Source organism: Arachis stenosperma, chromosome 3 (assembly GCF_014773155.1).
Source record: "Arachis stenosperma cultivar V10309 chromosome 3, arast.V10309.gnm1.PFL2, whole genome shotgun sequence".
Lineage (NCBI taxonomy): Eukaryota > Viridiplantae > Streptophyta > Magnoliopsida > Fabales > Fabaceae > Arachis > Arachis stenosperma.
The window spans coordinates 12,670,744-12,697,728 of record NC_080379.1 but is presented as its reverse complement, the minus strand read 5'-3'; the positions used below and the strand labels follow the sequence as shown (position 1 = coordinate 12,697,728).

At 33.1% G+C, this 26,985-nt stretch overlaps 2 protein-coding genes and 1 pseudogene across 3 annotated transcripts in view; 2 read left to right on the top strand and 1 right to left on the bottom strand.

The window, feature by feature from the left end:
* LOC130969518 (protein DETOXIFICATION 40) overlaps positions 1 to 7,129 on the top strand; it is a 34,952-nt gene extending 27,823 nt beyond the window's left edge. Inside the window, exons 1-7 of one of the 2 annotated variants that reach the window (XM_057895273.1) lie at positions 1,080 to 1,516; positions 2,354 to 2,985; positions 5,251 to 5,307; positions 5,401 to 5,639; positions 6,220 to 6,338; positions 6,462 to 6,548; positions 6,874 to 7,129. In XM_057895273.1, the coding sequence (XP_057751256.1) occupies positions 1,154 to 1,516; positions 2,354 to 2,985; positions 5,251 to 5,307; positions 5,401 to 5,639; positions 6,220 to 6,338; positions 6,462 to 6,548; positions 6,874 to 6,939 (1,563 nt within the window). In that variant the 5' untranslated portion in view covers positions 1,080 to 1,153 and the 3' untranslated portion in view covers positions 6,940 to 7,129. Of the gene's footprint in view, positions 1 to 1,079; positions 1,517 to 2,353; positions 2,986 to 5,250; positions 5,308 to 5,400; positions 5,640 to 6,219; positions 6,339 to 6,461; positions 6,549 to 6,873 lie in introns of those variants that run through there. The other variant, XM_057895274.1, reaches the window with a different exon arrangement.
* Positions 7,130 to 9,663: 2,534 nt separating this feature from the next.
* On the bottom strand, positions 9,664 to 10,707 carry LOC130965505 (protein MAIN-LIKE 1-like). Its single transcript, XM_057890263.1, has 3 exons — positions 10,057 to 10,707; positions 9,863 to 9,943; positions 9,664 to 9,783 (listed from the first exon to the last, which is right to left on the bottom strand). Exons 1-3 carry the CDS (start codon positions 10,705 to 10,707, stop codon positions 9,664 to 9,666), a joined length of 852 nt encoding a protein of 283 aa, XP_057746246.1.
* Positions 10,708 to 18,579: 7,872 nt separating this feature from the next.
* LOC130965504 (uncharacterized) lies at positions 18,580 to 23,405 on the top strand (annotated as a pseudogene).
* Positions 23,406 to 26,985: the final 3,580 nt, after the last annotated feature.

Below are 26,985 nucleotides of genomic sequence, written 5' to 3'. Positions count from 1 at the left end.
CTTAAACAACAGGTTGCACCTTAGACCCATTAAAACAAAAAAACATCTCACCTATTTATACTCACCACAACCCTAACCTCTCACCTTTCACGGTTCCACATTTCTTTCCTTTTAGCACAGCCGCTTCACTCCCCCTTTTCTGTTGCGCTGTCACCAATGCACCTCACCACCGCTGCCACCGTCTGAAGAAGCAACGCGCCGCAGCTACTTCACCTTCATCTCCCATGCGTCGTACCTCCCCTGTGCTCCTTGCAACCGTTGCCGCTGCTGCACCTTTTTCTTTGCGTCGCATCACCCCTACTCTCGTCACCGCCGCTGTACCTTCTTCTCCCATGTGTCGCACCACGCGTTCCAAACGAATAAGCTGGTCTTCTCCCCCCTGCATTCGCAACGCTGTCGATCATCCTGAACCCTCTCTACATTGCGCCATTTGAAGAATCAACGCAACCGTTCGTCTGTCCTGTGGTGATAATGGCTATTTCTTTTCATGTTTTCGAATATTTCTTTAATGATGGATTGAATATTTCTTTTAATTTAGGTGGTTTTTTTTTTCTTGCAATGGAAGATGGCAATACGAGGGAGTAAGAAGCGACGCCGGCACTGAGGAGGGAAGAAAAAGAAGAAGATGTTTCTTTTATTTTAGGTGGATTTTTTTTTTTTTTGCAATGGAGGACGGCAATATGAGAGAACAAGAAGCCATCCCGGCATTGAGGAGGAAAGAAAAAGAAAAAGAAAATTTAGGTGAAGGTGCAACAAGTTGAAAGAGATTAAGATATGTGGAGTGAGTAAAAATGAAAATAGAATTAACTTAAGTTTTTGATAATAATTATTAAAAATATAATTTTTAAAATTAATTAAACATTCTGTTTTTATTATGTTGTTTACGTTGTTTAGTATAAACAATTAAACATGATCCCATATACTTTCTCAAATATTTTTCAACTAAAAAGGTCATTGTCACCAGCCTCCAACATTGTACATAGATTACGAAATTGAAGCAAATTTACTATTTAGTCTATATTCTATAGTCCTAGTAGCCAAGTCGTATTTGTTCCCCTGCATATATATATATAGAGAGAGAGATGTGCTACCCTGTACCCTCCATCAGCCTCAAGCAAAGGTTCGATTAGCATAACACTATAACACAAGTAACATGGGTTCTCCTCCTTCAAACCATGTCTATGATGTTGATGAACCTTTGCTAACACCTTCAACACCATCACAACCTCCGCAAAATTTATCATTTAGTTCGACGCACGATGAATCATCAAATACTGGTGAACTTGAGAGGATACTGTCAGACACAAGTGTTCCTCTTTCAAAGAGAGTTGGAGCAGCAACATGGATTGAGTTAAAGTTACTATTTTACCTTGCTGCCCCTGCAGTTATAGTGTATCTCATTAACTATGTTATGTCCATGTCCACACAAATATTCTCTGGTCATCTTGGTAATCTTGAGCTTGCTGCTGCTTCCCTTGGAAACACTGGCATCCAAGTCTTTGCCTACGGCCTCATGGTATTTACAATTCTGCCCCCCCCCCTTTATCTTTTTTTTTTTCGAATTCAATCCTAAATATTTTTTGTTGAGACAATTTTGTTCAAGATTTGAAAACCTTCTTAGTATGCCATGCTTCTATTTTTCTTTCCTTTCCCTTTTTGAAATTTTTTTGAAAAGAACATCCATGGGAGATAATTCTTTTTGATATATGAAAAAGTCTAGGGAGCCAGCAGTTTTGTTGAATTTTGGCCAGCATGTAACCAGCAGAGAAATGTGAGTCATTGGATGAAATCTCACACCAATCTCACACCATTAAATCATCATTGATGGTTATTTGCTGGCTACCAATCACAAAAGTTGCTGGCCCCCTAACATTGCTCTTGATATATATATCAGTAAATACGGATATATCTCTGCTGAAAATCCAACGGCAGTTTGCCACTGATAAGAGTACTAGTAACAGATTGGTAGAGTTACTTACTTGAGAACTAGTGTTTTGCAGTTATAACTGCTTTCTTCTTTTATAGCGGTGTATTGTCTGTATAAGAGTGTGAATGAATCATTTAATTTTCGTCTTGCCCTCTGACGAGTCATTTACTAATCATGCTTGTTGTACATAAAAAATAAAATTATTAAATCAGTTCGATCATATAAAAAATATATTACAATACAAAATATATATTAAAATTAAGTTAAATAATATATATTTATATACAAATATATAATAACTAATTTAATAATTGATTTTTCCTAAGCAAATCGCATTTTTGTTTGGACACATATGACCACTACTCTGCCTTATTGCTTCTGTTTGCAAGTGTGCCACTCAAGCTAATTTTGATGTGTGGTGAACAGTTGGGGATGGGCAGTGCTGTAGAGACATTATGTGGACAAGCATACGGGGCACAAAAATTCGAAATGCTTGGAGTATACCTACAAAGATCAACAATCCTTTTATCAATAGCAGGTATAGTCCTAACATTCATCTACATATTCTCGGAGCCCATTTTGGTGTTTTTAGGAGAATCCCCAAGAATCGCATCGGCAGCAGCACTTTTCGTGTACGGCCTAATCCCACAAATATTTGCGTACGCCGTAAACTTCCCAATCCAGAAGTTTCTACAGGCACAAAGCATAGTGGCACCGAGCGCGTACATCTCAACCGCGACGTTGGCGATTCACGTGCTGTTGAGTTGGTTGGTGGTGTACAAGGTGGGGTTGGGTTTGTTAGGAGCGTCGTTGGTGTTGAGCTTTTCGTGGTGGGTGATAGTGGTGGCGCAGTTTGTGTACATTGTGAAGAGTGAGAGGTGTAAGGACACGTGGCGGGGGTTTAGCGTTCAAGCGTTTTCCGGGCTGCCGGAGTTTTTTAAGCTGTCTGCTGCTTCGGCTGTGATGCTGTGTCTTGAGACGTGGTACTTTCAGATTCTTGTTCTGCTTGCTGGCTTGTTGCCTCACCCTGAGTTGGCCCTTGATTCCCTTTCTATTTGGTAACTCTTTACTCTCTAATTTCTTAACTTTAATTTGTATGCACCCGTTATTTATACTATTAATATAAAAATAATTATTTTTATTAATAATATTATATAATTAAATAAATATATAAAATTATTTTTTACAGAGAGTCAATACATTAAAATTATTTTCTTTTTTAGATTTAGAAAGACTCCGTCACCAACACTTATCAGCCAACAAACACACAACCTCATGGCGGCTCACTACCATGCCACATGCCACACACAAGCCCACATAATTTCTTCATTTATTATATTTTATAATTAATTAAAAACATAATTATGTTTTAAAATAAAACTAAATTTCTGCATGCTGTTGTTATTCTTATAAAAGAAATTAATAGTACACTAATATGCAATCAAGTGCGTGAATTTTTAAGAAAAGATATTTTTTTAAAAGATTTTGTGGAAAAATAAAAATAATTTTATGTTATTTGAATATTTTATGTAAAAAAATTTTTTTATTTATCAAGTATGTTTAGATATAATAATATAAAAGTATTTTTTTATTTATTACTTAAAAATATCTTTTTTTAAAAAAAATATTTTTTTTCTAATACTTTTACTTTTACTATTAGAAATTTTCTAAACACGATAAAAAATAAAAAAAATTCTTTTTTCATAAAAAAATCTTTTTTTATCAAAATAATAACGCCCAAACAAGTTCGTTATCTAAAATAAAATATTACTTTTCTCTATGACAAGCAGAAAATTATTTTCATATCAATAATAATGCATTTGAAATAATAAAAATAATATTAGTTTATTATTGACTATTTTTATTATTTTTATATTTATTTCTAAAAAAAATTCTTCCTCACTAAAATATTTATTGTTACATTATTTAACTGTACGTTATTATATTAATAAAATATTGTTTTTAATTACTCGCTATCTCAACATCATATTGAAATATAACAGTAACCTAGAAAAAAAGTAGTGGTCATTTTCAGAGAAAGCTACATGCTAAAGAATAATGTACTCTCTTTTTTTTCTATTGATGTCACATAATACACATGATGGCATAATTTTGGCATTTACGGTGCTGATGGAAAAGAACAGTGATCCATTATATATACCTGTCGTTATAAAGCATATAGATCCAATTCTCATTCCCTTATGTCACTGAATCCATCATCAATAATGTTTAAAGAGTATTGTTCAAGCACGGACTTCGAATTTCAACGATTAAGATTAGTTCTGAATTCTTTAAAGGGTATAGGCAACATTCAAATAAAGTTACTCAATGACAGATAACCAAAACAAAATTGATGTGTATCATAATATCTAATTGTCTATTGTTTTTCTCTGTCTTCCTCTCCTAAATGCCAATGTTGCGTTTCAAAATCAAATTACCATTTTTTTTGTCATGAAAATTACCATATTTTTAAACTTCAACATATAGATTCTAGAAATAAGTTGTGGGTCTTTACAAAATTTTGTTCTTAACCATTGGGTCCACTAAAGTTAGGCCTGCTTTATAAAAAGTAATATATACTATTCTGTAGCTTACATAGCATTTTTGTATTCTTATATAGTTATTCCTAAATCCTAACCTTTATGTCAAAATCGAATTGTAGAAGCCTACTTCTAACTTTTGTAATGCAACGAGCATAGCAATTTCTTTTCATATTAATTAATCCAGTCTTATCCTATGCTGTTTCATTAAACTAGCTTTTATTTTATATATGTTTAATATATATGGGCTAACATTTTCATATGTTTTTTATTGTGCGTCTTTTCGTGTGGCTTTAAAAACTACGTTGTTATCTATGGAGGGAAAAAAATCATTAAGTATTACATAACAAAAATGAGAAACTAATAATTTCATATGTTTGTATGGAACTACAGTCTCTTAAATACAAAATATGTGCGATAGTTGAGTCAAATATTTTGGTTCAAATAATAATCATAAATGATGAATATCATATAAAAAAAAAGATAAATATTAATGGATGAATACTTTTTATTAGTATTAATCAATACTTTAGGCTAATATTTTATTTTGTACTATTAAAATTTAGAATTTATAATTTAAAATTTAACATAAAAATCTTTTTATTAGTTAAACATTGGCTAAAAATAATAAATTTTATTAGTTATATAGTATTGTTCATAAAAAATAAATAGTATGCTAAAATTGTAGAGGATCAAAATTAAATAACAAAAATAAAGCATTGAATATATGAACGAAAAAACAAAAGTACTCCTTATTTAAAAGGCTTGTTTATTTTATTGCAGTACCACGGTGTCTGGATGGGTGTTCATGATCTCAGTAGGATTTAACGCTGCTGCAAGGTTAGACTAACTCTTTTTATTTTTTGAAACCCTTTATTTGGCATTATGGAAATTATTCCATAATGATTTAATATTATGATATGATGGATGCAGTGTGAGAGTGAGCAACGAGCTAGGTGCTAGGAATCCAAGATCAGCATCATTCTCAGTGGTGGTAGTGACAGTGATATCATTCGTGTTATCAGTGATAATAGCAATAGTGGTTCTATTATTAAGGGATGTAATAAGCTATGTCTTCACCGAAGGAGAAGAGGTTGCTGCTGCTGTCTCTGATCTCTGTCCTCTCCTCGCTCTTTCCATTGTCCTCAACGGCATTCAGCCCGTCTTATCCGGTACGCATTCAACCATCAATATTTATGTCTTTCAAATATTCTACTCATTCAAAGGATATATGCTTTTTCTTCTTCACGTTTGTGATTTTCGTAAGAGTAAAATATGCTTTTTTTGTCTTTAATGTTTATAATTTTTTTTAAAAAATATTTTTGATATTGAATAATTCAATTTTATTTGTAGCGTTATCAATTTTTTTAATTCTGTCCTTAATATTTTACATGGAGTTAACATCTAAAAATAATTTTGAATAAAAATAAAAAATATTAGAAATAAAATTGAATAATACAACCAAATGTTAAGAATATTTAAAAAAAAATCCTAATATTAGAAATAAAAGAGGTATTTTACTTTTTTTATAAAAAATATTTTATCATTTAATTTTATTCAATTTTATTCTAATATTTTTTTGTGCTAAAATTATCTCTAAATGTTAATTTTATCTAAAATTTTAGAAACAAATTTATAATGTTTAAAGGTAATTTTAATGCAAATAAAAAATATTTGGAATAAAATTAAATATTAAAAATAAAAAATATACTTTAATGTGACTGAAAATATTTGAATGAATTATAACTATAGGGGTGGCCGTTGGATGTGGATGGCAAACTTTCGTTGCATATGTAAACGTTGGTTGCTACTATGGAGTTGGCATACCATTGGGCTCGGTTCTTGGTTTCTATTTTAAGCTCAGTGCCAAGGTAAATAATGTTCCACTAATGAGGTCAATTATTTGTATTCTCACCCAAAGATGTTGCCCTTAATTAGAAATTTTTGCATGCTTATATTCTGTATATTGATATTGAATGTGTATATGTGTGTAGGGAATATGGATTGGGATGCTAGGTGGCACGGTTTTGCAAACACTTATTTTGATGTGGGTCACATTTCGAACGGATTGGACTAGAGAGGTAAAAGTAAAATTATTCAAATGCCTAATGCAATGATTATTTAATGCTTTTAATTATATATATAATTAATTATTTCGTCAATTTTTCCAACTATTTAATTACATTTCATATTACTTTGATAGCCAAATTAAATGTTATCTAATGTTATTACTTTATTTTGTATTATATTATTATACTTTAAATCCAATGGTTAAATTGATATGTATATCTATACAAAATTATTTTAAGATATAAGTATGAGAAATAGGTTTACACCTAATATATAAATGAAAATTTTTGTGATTAATTTATTTCTAGTTAATGATGGAAACTTTATTGATTGAAGGTTGAAGAAGCATCAAAGAGGTTGAATAAGTGGGACGACAATAAGGAGCCACTTCTGAAGAACTGAATGGCATATATAGTAGTAGTTTTAAACTCTTAATATTGTGGTTGGTCCATAGCTCCATATAAGTATGAAGCTGGAGGAGACCTTGTAACTTTATTTTTATTTTTAGTTTTTGTATTGAAAGCCAAACCAATTCATTAGAGAATCAAGGGTGCAATAATATTCGTAAAAGATGAATAGTGTTTGGGTAGAATCTATTCTCACTCCAATTTCTTTTTATGGGTCAACGTGCTTGTTTTTGGTCTACAAGGAAATTTAGAGCCCACCAAAAACAAAAAAAAACTAAAACTTCAAACTAGAGAATAGAGATCATATGGGGTAATAAAATCTCTCTGCTATCATCGTTAATACTTAATAATGTGCCTTAATTCAAGTGGGAGAAGGTCAATGAAATAAAATTCTGAAAAAGATTTTAGCTTGTTCTTAGCAAATCAATTTGTACTTCTATTGGCTTTTTTATAGACATTTTTTATGTTCAACTGTCAATCTCTCTTCACGATATGACTGATACTTTTGACTAAAGCCTCTGGATGATTCTAGGTTTCTTCATTCTTCTATAAAATTTACAGCACTATTCTAAAATCTGTCTCTTGAATAGCTTTTTTGAATTCCAAGTCCCATGCCATGTTAAGTTTCTGGAGCACGCCTTAAAGTTCTGCTTTAAAAGCTGAACAGGTTCCAATATTCATCATGTATGCTACTAGCCATCTTTCTTGATGATTTCGAATAATGCATCCACAGCCGGCCCTTCGAGTGGTTACGTAGACAGCGCCGTCCATATTAATCTTTATCCAGGGTTCAGGGGGAGGAGACAAGCTTATTAGAATCTCCCTCTTTCTTACGTTTTGGATGAGATTTTCTTTCTTGAATGCTTTATCCAACTTTTGGATGTAATCTATAATTATGCGTTCTGCTTTGGGTAACCTTCTAAAAGGAGGAGGCAAAAATTTCCTTATTTCTCCAGAATCATATCCACCAGCAAGTAACCATAAAGATGATTTTTTTATTGGGTTTTGGAATCTGAACCTGCTTCCACAGTTAGATTCCATCGGTTCCAGGTCTCGAAGGGAGCTCTAAAGAGCTCTAGTATGTGTACCGGATTTATGAGTTGTGACCATATCCTGGAGGCAGCTAGGCAATCCTTAAAAGTATGAAGGATAGTTTCGATGAATTGGGCGCACATATGACAGTTTGGGTTGGCTCCAAATATTCGATTTCTTCAATCTAATGTCATGAGCCTTTTGTGAACAACTAGCCACATGAAGATTTTAATCTTTTGTGTTCCTTTTTATTTCCAAATGATTTCCCATATTTCATTTCTAATCTGGTCTTGATTTGCTAACAACTTGTACGTACTGGATATGGAGAAATTACCATCATGTGTCAATCTCCAAAGCAAACGATGTTCACCAAACTCTTCATTAGGGGGATGAGTGGTTGTTATTTTTCTGATTTTGACTTCTTTCAAATAATTTTGGAGTCTGTTCAAGTTCTAGCTCCCTTCTCCAAGTGTGAGGCCAGTAACTTTCCACTCTAAAATGCTTGGATTCATGTTCTACGTCCCACTAGTAAAAAGAGGGGGTTCATTCTTCATCCACTTATCGAACCAGAACGAAGTATTTTTACCATTGTCCACCGAAACTATGAGATTCTGCTACACTGTTTCTGTAATAGCTGCGATACTTTTCTAGAGTCTAGAATTTGTGCTTTTGGATGTCACCCCAAAGAGGGAATTCTCACCTCTTACATACTTGCTTTTGAGAACTTGGCCCATAGTGCATCTGGCTAGGTGATGATCCTCCATAATAATTTCATGAGGAACGCTTCATTCATGATTGTTATTTTCCTAAATCCCAATCCTCTCTGTAATTTGGGATGACAGAATGTTTTTCAGTTTATGACATGAATCTTTCTGGCTCATTAATTTAAATATGGAAAACATGTTTGTGTATTGGGTGAAAATGGAGTAACTGTGTGTATTACAAATAGATGGACGTGTCAGATGAAGGGGTAACACGCAGGGGGCGTGGTGCCTTCAACACGTGGGGGGCGTGGAGGCTAGGTGGCATGCTGTGGTTGAGTCACCTAGACAGCACGCAGGGGGCGTGCTGAGTCAACACGCAGGGGGCGTGCTGACGTGGCAGAAATTGGTTGGCCAGGAGGTGCAGCACGTGGGGGCGTGATGAGTCAGCACGTGGGGGGGCGTAATCCAATGCTTTAGTAGCTGATCTCCGGGTCCGTCGCTGGAGAAGTCAAACCAATCATGACCGAAAGGAATGGTAAGTAAGGGATCATGATGCTGAGAGTGGTGGATGTGCTGGGACTGCTGAGAATGGTGGCTGTGCTGGGACTGCTGAGAGTGATGGCTGTACTGAGACTGCTGAGAGTGGTGGCTGCCCTGAGTGTGATGGCTACCATGACTGTAGGCCGGTGGCTGAGGGGGAGGTGGCTGTGGATGATGATGAACGTACCCCGTCAATCTCAACAGATGTCCGTAGGAGCGCATGTACCAATCCCGGTACTCAGCCGTCGGTAAAAAATCCCAGGTCGGAAGGGGGTGCAGGTCTCGCAGTCGGCTGTGTCGCCTGTTGGCCCACTCCACTATCCATGGCCCATGCAAAACTGTCCAGTCATAAAGCTGCACTCCGCGTAGAACGATGCAATGCTGGTCAACTGGAATATCCCTTGGTACCCCCGGAGGAGGTTGTACATATCCAAACTGACGCATCACTTGGTCCGCAGGGTGCCACACTCGAACGACAACAACGGAGCAATGATGTCACATACCTCAATATGGGGATGCAAGTCGTCGGGGACGAATAACCCGTCATACGGCCGCCACTCAAACTGCAACAGTATTATTGGTATATTAGAACCCTAACAATAATGGTTCAAAAAACGGATTAGAAGAACCATAACTATTTACCTCCTGCATGTAATCTATATCATGCCTGAATGTCTCCACGGTCTTGATGACCACGCTGTGGTCCGTTCCGAATGACTCCACCTGAAACATTGTTAATTGAAAAAATTTAAATAACTCATCATATGTCAAACATGCATCATGAATATAACACATAACTAAAATAAGACTTATTACCTCATGGCAACTAGTATCACGGCCGGTGGAAGCGTTTGTCTCGGTACGGGAGCAAGACACGGCATTCGCTCCCATGCCCAAACAAACAAGAGATTTAGAGGGCCATCCATCTCCTTTGTATCATATCGTGATGCACGGCATAGTGCTTTGTAAAGATGGGCGAGACATGCTGACCCCCAACTATAAGTATGGATCCGCTCGAAATCGCGAAGCAACGGTAGATATTTCGCATGGGCATATGCAGTCGACTTGTCCGTGAATAGGGTCGACCCTAACAAACAGAAGATATGACATCTGACGTATCTCCTGATAGACTCGTCAGTGTCCAACGGCTCTGCGTCTCTGATACGTCGAACCCATCCCAGCTTTATATAGGACTTCACATTACCATTGACTGATGGCTCACGACCGAATATCGCTATGCCCTGACTTTGAACGAACTCGCCACTACTATCTGTCCATCCACTGACAGGCTCTCCATCAATGGGTAGGCCGAATATATGAGCGACATCCTCTAATGTCACTGTAACCTCACCGATCAGCAATACAAAGGTGTGTGTTTCAGGCCTCCACCTTTCAACCAGAGCAGCTAACATGGGGTGAAATCCTCTTATGACTCCAATTCTAGAGACGTGGTAGAATCCCGTGGCGCGTAAATAGTTCTCCACCATCGGATTCCACGTCTGTGACGGATCCAGTTTACGCACCAACAAATTCCGGTTAGACTACATCAACAAAGATATCTGTTACATTAATTAAATAATAATCCTTATAAATATATTAATAAACATTCACATATTTATTTTAATATCTTATTTATTAAAATATTCAACATAGCTTATCTATTTATTTATTTATTTATTAAAAATTTAAATTCCTTATTTATTATAATATTATTTATTAAATATATTTTATACGACTTACTTATTTAATTTATTATAATATTATTTATTTATTAACATACGTATATTTATGTTAAAAAAATCAAAATATTTACTATTTAAAAAGTTTATGCATATATTTATTAATATACAAACCGTAAATAGATATATGTATATATTATATTATATTGTTATTATTTGTATATTATTATTATTATTATTATTATTATTATTATTATTATTATTATTTTTAAATTGATATAAATGAGCGATTTTTTTTACTCCTGTATCAAAAACTAATATTTTTCTACTTTTTAAGAACAATGCATATATTATTTTCTAATACGTATTTATTTATTTATTTATTTATTATCTTAACACTTATATATTAAAATTTTGAATATTTGCAACATACATATTTATATTTATTTACTGAATATATATTTATTTTACTATAATATTTTTATATTTTATTGTAAAAAGAATATATTTTATTATAAAATTTTTATTACATCATATAATATACATTTTATTATATTATAGTCTTTTTATAACATAAAATTAATCTAAAAATAACAAAAAAATAAAAATATATTATACTATGTTAAATAACAAAAAAAATAACAGAAAATTAAAACACAATAAAAATATAATGTATCAACTTATATAAATTGGATGATCCAAATAATTTATAATATGTTCCTCCGAAGCATAATAATTACGAACCATTTTTCAAAATAAATACAAAAATCTATTTTTTTTTCTCCTATTTTCCAATCTTCCTCTTTTTTCCACTAAAACCCTCCTTCTCCTCTTTGTTGATCACCAATCTCCCTTGTGGTTGGAACACACTTCAGCCTCCCTTCTACTTTCCATAACACAACACACTTCAGCAACCGAGAGGCTCCTTATAAAGAGCCACTACTCTCTGCTTGCTGTTTCCCGAGGTGGAAGACTGTCCCCTGCATGGAAGCACAGTCAACACGCCCCCCCGGTGGTGAAGACCGCCTTAGAACTCTGCGCTGCCACCTCCACCACGCCCCCTCCCACCCCGTGGTGTCAGCTTTCTGCAGGCGTACCGCGTCACCACGCCCCCTGCGTCGTGCCTGGGCGATGACACGTTGGAACTCTGCACTGCCACCTCCACCACGCCCCTCCCCCCTGGTGGTGTCAGCTTTCTGCAGGCGTGCCGCGTCACCACGCCCCCTGCGTCGTGCTTGGGCGATGACACGCGGCGTGGCTGCTTGGACAGCACGCCCCTGTGTGGTGGCTGCTACCTCCACCCCCGGTATATCACCCCACTTCTCAATAATCTCCCAAAACACCAACCACCTTTCCATAACAAAAATAATTTCTGAATCTTTCTAGTATTTTGTTCTTTCCTCCCAAGTGAGATTTTTTTTGGCAACTTTCAATTTTTTTACACACTCCAACAGAAATTTTTCCATGTTGCATATTGAAATTTAGATCTGAATTAATGATTGACTGTGCAAGGATGATACGACTAGTTAGGGAGAGACAACTGATTTTTCAGTCCTTTAGTCTGTTGTGCATCCTTTCAATGATGTTACTATAGTTGTCCTTATTCTTTTTGCTATTGGTTTGTAGGGTTCCTAGGTATCATTCTAGGCATGGAACCTCTCTGTAGCTACATGTTCTCATAACTTTGTTCTTCGTATCTCTTTTCACATTTTTGGAGAATAGAATAGACGTTTTTCTCCTTACTTGTGATGAGACTTAATGCTTCACTAAAAATTTGGAGAACCCTTAAAATTTTTCTGATTTGATTTTCTAAGACTTCTGCAAATAATAGGAGGTCATATGCAAAATTAGAAATTGGATCATAAGATAATAAATACTTAACGAAAATTAAAAAAGTTCATTTGTAATATCTAAAATTGAAAGTTGACTAATTCATTTGACAAAAAAAATAATAAAAGAGTTCATAAACTGGAAAAATGAAATATAGAACTTATAATAGTATGTGTTGTGCAAGGTAAAAAAAATTAATTTTAAAATAAATATATATCAATTAGAGATGGTAAAACAAGTTATCCCATCGTACCTGTCAAAGCTCGACCTAAAACGAGGAGGAACGGACTAGCTCGCAAAAGTAAAGCAAGTTTATTCATTGAGTTGACCATTCACATTCCATTAAAATTCATAGGTTTGAGAGTGTAAATTTGGCGAATTTAAAATTTTAAGTTTAATCTATCTATTTTGACTGATTTGACAGATCAACAGAATAATTTTAAGGCTGATTTTTTTTTATATGGAAGAAATATTGGTGTTTTTTGGAGAAATGAGATTATTTGGTATAATTACAGATGGATGGATTTTGTAGGTGAAAAGTCAACAACGTGGGGGGCGTGGTGCAACATGTGGGGGGCGTGTTGGACACGTGTCAGCATCCTGGCCAACACGTGGGGGGCGTGGTGGACACGTGGCAGCGTATTGGCCAACACGTGGGAGGCGTGGTGCAACACGTGGGGAGCGTGTTGAATGAGTTCCTCAATACTGTAATACACTTCAAATATCAATATTCAACCAAAATATCATCTCCATTTCCATATTAAAAATAATTTCTGTAATTTTAATTCGTTCTAATTCATCTATATATTGAACTAACTTTTTATTTTAAGTTATGTTTTTCACACTGTACAATTTTTGTTTTTAAACAAATTCAAACCAAACCAATCAGATTTAGTTAAGGTTTACTTGACTTAGTTCGGGTCATCTAGTTAAATTGAAATAAAAAAGAATTATGCTTCGAGAAAATTTTATTCTTACAGCAACAAGCAATTGTGTAAGCTTGAATAGTAGAATTGTATAAATAGATAAATTTTTTAAACAAAGATTAGTCAAAAAAACATTAATAAGTGATTGCATTAATAAAATATGGAGTAAAATAATAAATAAACCTTAAAAAATTTATATTTCATATATGAATCTTAAAAGGAATATTAATAAAAAAATTTTAAAATAACAAATATAGACAAATTAATTTAAATTAAAACTTTTTATTCTAATTATAAAACCTAATTTATAAACTCTGTCTATGTTATACTTGCGGTACATAGCCAGTCCCAAGCCCGGATAAAGGAGGAAGGTTGTGTTAGGTCTTCGGCAACCAACATAAAAATATAGTTGAACTCCCATGACATAAATCAAAGACATTATTGCACTAAAACTAGGTCGTTGCCCGGAAGCAACGCGCCGTATGGCTCGAGTACGGTGTCAAAGCAAGAGCCGCTGCATCGGTGCCCGGATGTAGTGTTAAATGAGCAAGGGTTCTCACATTTTTGTGAACGGATGAGGGTAAATAAGCTAGTTTACAAAGTAAAAGGTAAAGGTCGAAGCGACAGAAGGTTGAGATTTGGGACATGGAACATAGGCACTCTAACAGGAAAGTCTATGGAGGTGGTGGACACCATGACAAGGAGGATTAACATTATGTGCCTACAGAAACGAAATGGGTTGGTGCAAAGGCTAGTTGGATACTTCTGGTTTCAAACTTTGGTATACAGGAAGGTGAAGAATAGGAATGGGTTGGAATAATTGTGGATAAGTGGAAGAAGGACGATGGATGTCAAGAGGGTGGGAGATCGGATCATCTCTATCAAACTTGTGGTGGAGGGAGGTGATTTCCATGTGATTAGCGCCTATGCACCGCAAGTGGGTTCGGACGAACAACACAAATAAGGTTTGGGAGGATCTAGAGAGTTTGGTTCAAGGCATACCTTTGGGAGATAAGATTTTCTTAGGAGGAGATTTAATGGCCATGTTGGGAGAGAAGTGACTGGATATGGGAGTATTCACGGAGGCCATGGTTTCGGGTGATCAATGCCGAGGGTAAACTATTTTGGACTTTTCCTCAACCTTTGATCTTCTCATCGCAAATACATGTTTTAAAAAGAGAACGAACATCTTATAACCTATAAGAGTGGCATGACATCTCTCAAATCGACTTCTTCTTGTTGAGGAGTCGACCGAAAATTTTGCATTAACTGTAAAATTATCGGGAGAGAGTTTGACAACACAACATAGGGTGCTCGTCATGGATTTTTCCGTTGAGCAAAAGTTGAGGAAAAGACATCATACGAAGAACCCAAGGACGAGGTGGTGGCGGGTGAAATGTGAGGAACAAATAAGCTTCCTAAGACGGGTAGGAGAAGAGGCAAAGTAGGATGGAAATGGAAGCACGAAAGAGATGTGGAGGGAGATGGCAGAAGTCATTAGAAGAACAGCAAAAAGAAAGTTTTGGTGAATCTAAAGGAATAGGACCAAGAGACAAGGAGTCCTGGTGGTGGAATGCGAGTATACAAGAAAAGATAAAGATAAAAAGGGAATGCTTTAAAGAGTGGTCTTTATGCCGCAATGCAGATAACTGGGAAAAATATAAGGCGGCTAAGAAAGAGACAAAAGTAGCTGTAAGTGAAGCAAAAACAAGAGCATATGAGGGTCTCTACCAGTCTTTGGACACGAAAGAAGGAGAAAAATGTATATATAGAATCGCAAAGAGTCGGGAAAGAAGAACGAGAGATTTGGATCAGGTTAAGTGCATAAAGGATAAGGATGGAGAGGTGTTGGCTCAAGAGGAGAAGATTAATGAAAGGTGGAAGAGCTACTTCTACGAGTTATTTAATGAGGGACAGAAGACTCTTCCGAGCCTTGGTCGATTATGCACAAGAGAAGAAGATCAAAACTTTGAGTACTATCGAAGGATTCGAGACTTCGAGGTAAAATAGACTCTAAAGCAAATGAAAAATGGCAGGGCAGTAGGACCTGATAATATCCCGATTGAGGTTTGGAAGGGTCTTGGAGAAAAAGGCATCAACTGGTTAACCAAGCTTTTTAATGAGATTTTAAGGTCAAAGAAAGATGCCTGATGAGTGGAGAAAGAGCACCTTGGTACCTATCTACAAGAATAAGGGGGATATACAAAGTTGCGGAAACTATAGAGGGATTAAGCTTATGAGTCATACTATGAAGTTATGGGAAAGGGTGATAGAACGGAGGTTGAGAAAAGAGACACAAGTAACAGAGAACCAATTTGAATTTATGCCAGGAAGATCTACCACTGAAGCGATATACCTATTAAGAAGGATGATGGAGAGGTATCATAGTAATAAAAGGGATCTACATATGGTGTTTATTGATTCGGAAAAAGCATATGATAGGGTACCAAGGGAGGTCTTATGGAAGGTTTTAGAAAAGAGGATTGTAAGGATCGCATATATTCGGGCAATTAAAGACATGTATGATGGGGCCACAACTAGTGTGAAGACTCAAGGTGGTGTGACGGAGGAATTCCCTATTGGTATAGGATTACACCAGGGATCATCCTTAAGTCCATACATTTTTACATTAGTCTTGGAAGTACTCACAGAGCACATCCAAGAGCCTATGCCATGGTGCATGCTTTTTGCCGATGATATCGTCCTCATGGGAAAGTCAAGGGAAGACCTAAATAAGAAGTTAGAGTTATGGAGAGAAGCTTTAGAAGTGTATGGTCTGCGCATAAGCCGTAGCAAGACGGAATATATAGAATGTAAGTTCAGTCTGAGAAGGGAAAATCCCAATATAGAGGTAAAGATTGGAGAAAACATCCTAGGAAAAGTTAAAAGTTTTAAGTATCTTGGGTGCATCATACAGGATAATGGAGAGATTGAACAGGATGTAAATCATAGGATCCAAGTAGGTTGGTCAAAATATCGGAGTGCATCTGGTTTTATATGCGACAAAAAAGTGCCTTTAAAACTTAAAGGTAAATTCTATCGTACCGCTATAAGACCGGCTATGCTGTATGGTACGGAGTGTTGGGCGGCTAAAGAGGAGCACGAACATAAGCTGAGTGTGGCAGAGATGAAGATGTTGAGATGGATGAGTGGTCATACGCGATTGGATAAAATAAGGAATGAAGATATAAGGGAAAGAGTTGGAGTAGCACCCATTGTGGAAAAGATGGTTGAATCGTGTCTCAGGTGGTTTGGACACGTGAGAAGAAGACCGATAGAACATCCAGTCAGGAGGGTGGATGAGATGGAAGATGGATAAAGGGCGAAAGACAAGGGAAGACCTAAGAAGACCATCCATGAGGTGGTCAAACGAGATTTACATGTAAACGGTCTCTCTGTAGACATGATACATGATAGAGCACAATGTCGTTGTTTGATTCATGTAGCCGACCCCACTTAGTGGGACAAGGCTTTTTTGTTGTTGTTGTTGTTGTTGTTTTGTATAAAAACTAATTTATAGATAATATATTTATATTTGTTATTTTATTTTTTTATAAGAACTAATTTATTTGAAGTATAAATTTTTAAAGATTTATTTGTGATTTTTTTAAAATATTAAAAGTAAAATTTTAAGTAAATATTTTTTCATAAGTTCATAAATATCTCATTATTATTTTATTATAATTAATGCTCAAGTCATGATCCTAAATCAGCTGGAGGGTCCTACGGACATGTGCTCCATTATTAATTACGAGTTTCAGAGTGAAGACTTTGGTGCCAAAGAACAGAATTTGTGCGAAAATGGCCTCAACAATGCAAAATATCCCAAACTATTCGTGTGGAAGAAACTACTATAGTAGTAGAAGGAAAATGAATCCTCTTCAATAAAAAAAAAAATATTTGATATAATAAGAGGTAATCTCTCATTTTTAATTTTATAAATGAAATTAAAATTAAATAAAAAATAATAATAAATAATTAAATTAAATATTTGACAGTATTTAATTTATTTAATTTTTTTCACTGAAAAGGATCTATTTTTTTAATACTATGTCTATGCATTCCACCAGTGTCCCTACTTGCTACACTCACCATTATTGTCCATCGAGATCGATGAGAAATTAAAGCTTTTCATGTCAATTCAGCTGTTAAAAAATGGATTAACTAAGTACATATGTTAACATTATTAATAAAAAATCTATAAAAATATAAAATTTAAAATTTTAATTTATATGCTATAAGTTCATTAAAAAAGTTTAAATATTTTACTAACAATAATTTCAATATGTGCCAATAAAAATAAAAAAAATTTGTATGACATATCTCGATTAACGTTAAACTCTATTTTCATATTATAAGGTTAGTTTGAATAAATAGTTTAATTAAATTTTTTAAAAAATAATTTAAATAATAAATATTTATATTAAAAATAGATTATAAATAAATTATTTTATATTTAATTTTTTAATTTTAAAAATACTTATTTTAAAAAATGTGAAAAAAAAATTGATTGTTATCAAAAACTAAAAAAAAGAGGATTGACTTTTGACCTCTTTTTAATTTTGCTTTTAACTTTAAATTTAATTGAGATACAATGAATTGAAAACTAAAAAAAATGTGATTTTGTCTCATGATGGGTAGAAGCCAAAACTGAGTAACGTACAAAGAGAGTAATAAAAAAGAGGTGCATGATAGTAGAATCAGGAGATATTTTTGTTTTGTCTTCGTTAATGCAAAATTAGAAACAGAAAATAGAAAGAATAATAACACACAAATATATCTTAATTTCAGCTACTTAGTGCAATGTAGCTTACATCCAGTTTCCATCACAATTGCGATGAAATTTCACTATCTTTTAATAGATTACAATCACCAATTCTCCCTACCAAGGTAGTAAGAATCGCGTGTAAACTCGTGGAAACGCATGATTATGCGCTTCTACTTCATCTTTCCGTTGTGGTTCTGCTTCTCGTTCAGAATCATGCTACTTTGTGTGAAATCGCCGTTGAAAATCGCAGAGTCGCCGGAATCGTAGCTTCTACTGCATGGTTGTGTTTCAGGTTGAAGAAGTTCTTTTCCTTGGCCCTGAGCCCTCTGATTGCAGCCCAACCCAATCCAATGGCCCAGTCTAAATAGAAGACCATGGAAAAAGAGCCCTAGCAGAGTAACAGTCTCTAATCTCTTAATCTCCCTTATTTTTACAGTTTATCTTCAATTCTCCATGGCCAAAATTTCAAATGTTCACCTCTCTCAAGTCTCAATCTCTGACTCTATCTCTTTTTTTCTCTGAAATTTGAATTTCGCGCGACCGAAAACCCCAATTTGGAGCATCGCCGACTCGCCGTGACTCCGTGAGGTTTGTCGCTGGTGTTATCGACTCGGACTGGTGGTGGTTGGGCTGTGTGAGGCCGTGAGCGTCACTTTGCGATTGCAACACATTGAGACTCTCTGGCTCAGTGACTCTGCCTCTCTGTCTTTGGCTCTGGAATCTGGATTAGAATCTGGATCGCTGGTCACTGCTCTTCCCCTCTCTTTTGCTGCTAGTTCATCAGGTAAGTTAAGAAGAAGCATATCACTTCCTCACTCTAGTAATATAATTAAACGCTACTTCTGTGGTTCTATGTTAATATGTGACAAATTTTCATCCTAATTTGTTGTGGCCTGTTTGATTTGTGTTTGACTAAACTTCTTGAATGAAAATAAGTATGTTTTGTTTTATTATTTTTATTTCTAGATGTAACAATGTTCTCTACCTTCGTGCTGTGCCTAAGGATGAGAAAATTGATGATGCTGCAGAAGATTAGAATGATAAAATTATCTCATTGTTATAACATAATTAGACACCTCTTAAATTCAGATTGTGTATTTAAGTGTAAAGATTTAGATCAATATAGGTTGCCTATGTTCTGCTTGTTTAGACCTCTTGATTTCTACTGTTTTGATTTGATTTTTCCTAGTTTGAAAAATTTGAAGTAGTGGTCTTATCTGGTCTGGTGTTGCTATACTTTCTTCTTCAATGTTGCTGCATAGTTGGATAGTCATGTTCTCTGAAAAGTGAAGTCTTTCTTATAAATGTTCAAGCTTGTATATCGGGTTAAAATTTTGTGTGATGATAAGTGATAACCCATATTCCATTGACAATGTGGTATATAACCTTGCCGTTAGAGGTTAGAAGTCACAAATTCAGTTAGGGACCATAACTTTCACAACATTGGTTTAGTGCATTATGGAGGACAAGACAAAGAACTTTACATATTTCAACTCTCAACCAACTCAATCTATTAACCTATTTTTGATAAGATTTGTTAACCATTAATTAATCTTGTTTATTGTCCTGTACTTGTGAATTTCTTATTTATCTTATTTTGGTGTATATTTATTTGTATAAATAAAGGACATTAGATTATGTGCCTGTTGTATAATAATTAAGCATATAGATAAATGTTTAAATTTGATTTAACTCAGGATTTTAAATTCATCCACCATTAGCACATACATATTTTACGATTGGTTGAATTAGATATCCAAGTAATGCTTATATAATCTTTGTTCTCTATCAGATAAAATAAACTATAACAATAATTAAATAAGTGATGAGTTATAAACTTTTAGCACGATTAAACCTTTGGCTTTATGTTGATTTACCTCAAAATATAAGGCATGTATGTGGTGGTGTTCTCACTTGAATAAACCCTGACAAGAACAAGATGGCTGGCCTTATTATTTTTCCCAACTCAGAAGCCTTGCTCGTGTTATTATTGTACTTCCATTCCAACTGATGCATTTCAATGAATTGCTTATACCAAGTTGCTGAATTGTAATGTGTTCTATCTTTAATTCTTCACCATAAACAACTATGACAGTACTAATAGTTGTGCAACAATAAACACTACTACACTATATTGTTGTGGGGTTTGTATGCAATAATATTTATTAAAAAAGGCTATCTATCTATGTATCTATATAACGCATAAAATTAAATTGTATGTGTACATTCATTATTTGAGCTTTATGGTTTTGTTGCAATAATATTTAGTTCATGCATGTTATAACTATTTATATCTTAATGTCTTCATTATTTGTCACCTATATTATCCCAATAATTTGATAACTATCTATATCTCTGAATTGTTGTTGTGGACTTGTGGCATTGAATATAATTCTTGAATTTTTGTTATGCTGGTAATTTTTATTTAAATTGGATTATTAATTTTTTGTTGAATTGATTCATTGAATATTTATTGTTTTCATTTTTTTCTGAACAGGAATGGCATCGACTCAAGCTAATGCAAGTGAAAATCCGACTAACATTCCAGCTTCTCAGTCAGGAAGTACAGCTGGAATCGCTAGTAAAAGAAAAGTTTCTAAGAATGCTCTTGAAAGTAGAACTGATGTAGGATAGGAGCACGGGATATCTGTTGGAGAAGATGGAAAGAAGATACAATGTAAATATTGTCATAAAATTTTTTCAGGAGGAGTTTATAGATTGAAACACCACTTAGCAGGAACTCAAAAAGATGTTGTGGCTTGTACAGCTGTTAGTGATGAAGTTAAGAAGCAAATGTGAGATGTTGTGAGTGGGTTGCAAGTAAATTTGATGAAGAAAACAAGCATGGGTGGGGCAAATTCAGGGGAAGCTGCTAAAGAAGTTGACACTACCGGTGAAAAAAGAAAGGGAAAAGAACTAGATGGCAACATATTCAAGAAAACTCGCATTAGTACTCAAACAACAATCAACAATATATTTAAGAAGAATTTGAGAGAGGAAGTATGTTTAAACATTAGTGCTTTTTTCTACAACAATGGCATCCCCTTTAATGTTTCAAGGAGCGAGGAATATAGTAGAATGTTTGAGAAAGCTATAAGATATGGACAAGGATTCAAGCCACCATCCTACCATGAATTAAGGGTGCCTCTTTTGAAGAAACACGTGGAGCTTGTTCAACAATCACTAGAGAAACATAGAGTATATTGGAAGCAGGTTGGTTGCACAATAATGACTGATGGTTGGATAGATAAGAGAAGACGGACCATCCTAAATTTTTTGGTTAATAGTCCTAAAGGGACTATTTTTCTAAAATCTATTGATGCCTCTCATATTACTAACACAGCTGATAAAATATTTAAAATGATAGATGATGTAGTTGAAGAGGTTAGTGAAAAAAATGTCATTCAAGTTGTCACCGACAATGCGGCTAACTACAAAGCTGCGGGAGAAATGCTAATGAAAAAGGGGAAAAAGTTGTTTTGGATGTCTTGTGCAGCACATTGCATTGATTTAATGTTAGAAGACTTGGAAAAAAAAGTAACACTTCACAAGGACACAATTTACAAAAGTAGAAAGATTACTACTTACATATATGCTAGAACTGCTCTTATTGCACTACTACACATCCACACTAAGGAAAAAGATTTGGTGAGGTCGGGTATGACCCGTTTTGCAACTTCTTACCTTACTTTGGGATGTCTCAATGACAACAAAGGTTCCTTAATAAGAATGTTTCTTTCTGATCAATGGACTTCTAGTAAATTTGCAAAGACAAAAGATGAAAAGATAATTGCAAGTGTGGTGTTAGATAAGATGTTTTGGAAAGAAGTGGTAATTTGCTTGAGGGCTGCCTACCCTCTTCTTCATGTGCTTCGTATGGTGGATTCAGAAAAAAAACTGGCAATGGAATTTATTTATGAAGAAATGACAAGTGCAAAGGAGAAAATACGAGATGCATTTCAAGGAGTTGAGACAAAGTAAAGTGTCTAATTATTTTATTTTTTATTTATTTTATTTTTTTAATTAATGCAATTTTAAAAATATTGTTTATTTTGTAAATAATTTATTAATTTTTTTATGTTTTAGTTATATACCTATTTGGGATATTATTGATGCAAGATGGGGCAACCAATTTCATAGGCCATTGCATGCTGCAGGCTATTATTTGAATCCTCAAATTCATTATAGCTCTGGTTTTAAAATTGCTTATGAGCTTAAGAAGCAGTTTTATGTTTGTATGGAAAGGATGACAGGAAATCCAGATTAAATCATTAAGATGGATGTTCAACTTGAAGATTTTAAGACTCGAAAAGAGTTGGTAGTAAAGTAGCTCAAAATGCAATTTATAATAAAACTCCAGTTCAATGGTGGGATTCTTATGGAGATCAGCATCCAGAGCTCTAACAATTTGTAATTCGTGTCTTGAATTTGACATGTAGTTCATCTGGATGTGAACATAATTGGAGCGTTTTTGAGATGGTTAGTAATTAAATATAAGTTGCATTTTACTTTTATAAATTTGGTTGTTAATTCTTCAATTCTATTTTGTTGTTTGACTAATATTTTTTATCTATTTTTGAAAGCTTCACACAAAAAGGAGAAACCGTTTAAAAGCTAAAACCATGAATGATGTTGTGTTTGTGATGACAAACTCAAGATTAACAAAGAAAAAACAAACTAGAAGAAGTCTTGATTATGACTATAGTCTTGATGAGTTGGACTCTGATGAAGAGTGGATTGTTGCTGACGAAGATGGAGAAGAAGAAGATTTAGATGCTCTAATTCCAGATCCTGATTTAAATGATGAAACAAGTGGTAATAGAGTTGTTGGTGCATCTAAGGATCCTTTGACAATTCCTTATCTTGATGATGATGAGTTTGAACTTCTCCAAGGACCTCTTCCTCCCGCTCCTGATAATGATGAAGATGGTAATGCAAAAGTTTGTGAAACTCGTGAAGATTTTATGACTGATGAAGAATAGAATGATTATTAAATAACTTGTTTATATTTTAGTTAATTAGTTGTTTATTCTAGTAGTTTGGTTAGTTTATTTGCTACTTGAATTTATTTTAGTGTCGTGTGAACTTGTGAGTTGTGAATTTGTGTTTTGATTTGTGAATTTGTGTTGAATTGTGACTTTTGACTTGTTATGGTATATATATATTAGTTATAATTCTATGGGTAATTTAGTTTATTATTTAAAATTTATTTTATTTTCAGTAAAATTAGTTTTTGCTATTAAATTTTTCTAAATTTTTATAATTTACGAGTCATATTTACGTTCCATCTTACGATTCAACGAATTACGATTTTGAGTTAGCTTAACGAGTCGAGGTAAAAACTACGAGTTCACTACCTTGTTCCCTACGATTCTATCCAATCCTATCCTAGACAAATTCAGTTTCTAACCCAAACTAATTTTACTAGGAACTCACCCTAACTTTTCAACCGCAAAGTACTAACCCAACTTGTAAGGGAATCCCCTCAAGATCATGACAATAAAACAGAAAAACTTACAAAGAATTTTTGGGATAACTATGATTTTTTCTCCAAGTCTAACTCTCTGCATTTTCCCACTCAATGAATTTTTCATATGAACCTCACCAATTTACTTTTTAACATTGAAACACAGAAAGACAAAATTGAAAAAAAAATATACTCAATGAAAATCATGAAGGAGAAGAATAAACAACTCAGTAAGTTATGGAAACCCAAATGTTGTGCTCCTACTCCTTGCTTCAGTTATTGGCCATTCATCCCTTTAATAGAGGGATGAAGCTTTCTGGGCTTGAAACTTGCTTCAGCGCCTTATTTGATTTCTTCTCCAAAATCAGATGTAGCAGGGCGTTCACAGAGGAGAGAGAGAGAGAGTAGAAGCAGTGATCGAATCAAACATGCAACCATACATTCAATCTTCTCTTTTAACCTTTTTTATCTTGCCTCTTGAATCTGGACCATTTTTTCTTACTTTGGCCCCAAGTTTGATTTTTGAGCATTGATTCATAGTAAAGCACCATCATGTTTACTTTCTTCATTTTTTCAGATTGATGCTTGTAACACATAAGATTTCTTCAGCAATCTTCAATGAAGCACAAATGTAAAAACCTCCTTTTGTGATTTACTTTTTTGATGTGATCTTTCCTTTTGCTATAGTCCCTTTGACCTTCTCTTCTTTGCTTGGATTTAGAAATTTTTTTTTTGTTCTTCAATTGTGCCCAAACTTAGGGCTTTCTTTTTCTTTCTTTTGCTTCAGAGTTTACGTGATGTGATGTGAAAGAAAAAGAGAGAGAAGAGAGAGTTTGGTTTGGTGGGTGAGGTGTGGTGTGTTTCAAATGAAATTGAATTACCTAGTTAGTAACTAAGTGAAGTGAATGGATTTGAGTGTGGACCATCAATTGGACTTAGGTTTGATTTTGGGCTAGATTTTTTTATTATTATTGTTCAAATTGCTTGTTTTCATTGTCATTCATCATATGATATAAGTGCTTTGTTTGAATTAATATTGGATTAGATACAATATAAGCTTATTTTTCATACTTTTTAGGTCAAATGTGATTAATTTATTTTCTGCACACTAAACACAACAAATCACACAAATAATTTGCTATTAATCCAATTTATAATGTTTTAGTCATCATCTTTAAATTATATTTAGTTCTTTAAATTTAACAAAGTTTTTTATTATGACAAAAGTTATTTTTTTAATTTTTTTATAAATACTTAAATAATTTTTAAAAAAATTATAATTTAATTTTAAAAATTACACTAAATATTAATACTATTATTTTTCATAAGTTAAAAACTCAAAAAATTACTTTTAAAATCTCAAAACAGACCTAAATATATTGATATAATATTTTTTCTCTTAACTTTGATATAATTTGGTATAGTTAGTTATCTAACCAAATAAATGATTATAATAGAATTCAAATTCACGACGAATCCATTATTAAACATTTAAACGGTTGAATTGAGGTATATAATGGCCAAACAAAATAAATGATCATCTTAGTATAAAAAATTTTGTATCCATCTAAATAACACTTAAATTAAAGAAAAAGTTGTGATTTTTGAAATATAAAAATCTTTATTGATAATAATATATATCAAATATAATTATTTATCGTTTTCATTAACCTCATTATTCCTAATTTATATTATTTTAATTTTACTTATATCAAATTACTAAAATACAAAATCGTAGAATTCAAACCGAATTGTGCTGTCTCCTCCACAAATCATTGTGATAAAGCAGAAATTTGCAAAATTGGTACACAACGTGCCTTAAACGGTTTAAACTGTGATTTGTCAAATTAGAGTTTAAATAAAAATGATTTTATAGAATTAATTTTGGGTAAAAATAAATTTGTATTAATACAGTTTATGTTTGACAATTTTATACTAAAATTAATTTTGATAAAATAAATATTGTTTAGATAATATTAATTAAAATCACTTATAGATAGAAAATTATTAAAAAGAACATGACATTAAATTATAATGTATTTTTTTATATATGTTTAATTTTTTATATGTTTTTATATAGTATATTTTTAGTATTCTTTTTTAGTACGCTATAATTTTTTACTATTATTATTATTTATAGTTAAATTTTTTTGTTTAATTTATTTTACCTAATAGGATCAATAAATTATATTATAAAAAGATAATAATAAATATAATACGAAAAAATTACTATTATAAAAATATATAATGTCAAATAAAAAATTAATAAAAAATATAAATAATAAATAATAAAAAAAAACTCATATAAAGAGAAATAATAAGAATTCTATAAATAATATAATAATATGTATAAAAAATAAAGTTAGTAAAAAAAAATATTAAATATTAATGACTAAAAGCTAGTTAGTACAATACAAAAAATAAAAATTATTACTTTTTGTAAACGTAATTTTGTAACAAAATTACTTTTATGTTTGTAGAAAAAAAATTAGACAAATCAAAAATTAAAATTTTCAAAGAGTTGTAACATATTTTTCCTCCTCTAAGGTAGTTGCCAAACCCATAGATGTAAATTGGAAAATCGATTTTAGTTGCAACAAATTACATAAAATGAAAAGGACATATATGTATGCAAATCCCAAATATGACAATTATATAATATGTGTCTCCAATCTTTTATTCATGTAAATTATCCTCGTTATGATTTTAAATGTTAAAATTCTTTAAATACCACAACCACCGCATTAACCATACAAATCATACAGAATACACTTTGATAATATTGCAACTATATTAACAACATCGACAAGTCAAACCATCGCTACATCTTTTTTAGTATTATAAATTTATTTCTTTAATTTTGGGCCTACCTTGTCATATTAAAATATTTTCGATGTCTAGTGTCTTTCATTCTTTAACACATTGTTTGAATTAAGAAAATATGAAAAAAAAGAAAATAAATAAAAATATGAATTTTTTTTGTTATTTGAATGAAGAAGAAAAAAAAATAAAAAAAATAATGTGAGACACATTAAATTTTTTTTTCCCAAAGATAAAAATAAAATAAAAGGAAAATGTGTAACATTATTAATTCA

What these genes read in the sequence shown, in the direction of transcription:
- LOC130965505 (XM_057890263.1), bottom strand. Translation starts at nt 10,707, where the DNA reads ATGGTGGAGAACTATTTACGCGCCACGGGATTCTACCACGTCTCTAGA. An exon ending in GACAAACGCTTCCACCGGCC is followed by an intron (nt 9,944 to 10,056) that starts GTGATACTAGTT and finishes ACAATGTTTCAG; the next exon opens with GTGGAGTCATTCGGAACGGA. An exon ending in ATATAGATTACATGCAGGAG is followed by an intron (nt 9,784 to 9,862) that starts GTAAATAGTTAT and finishes ATACTGTTGCAG; the next exon opens with TTTGAGTGGCGGCCGTATGA.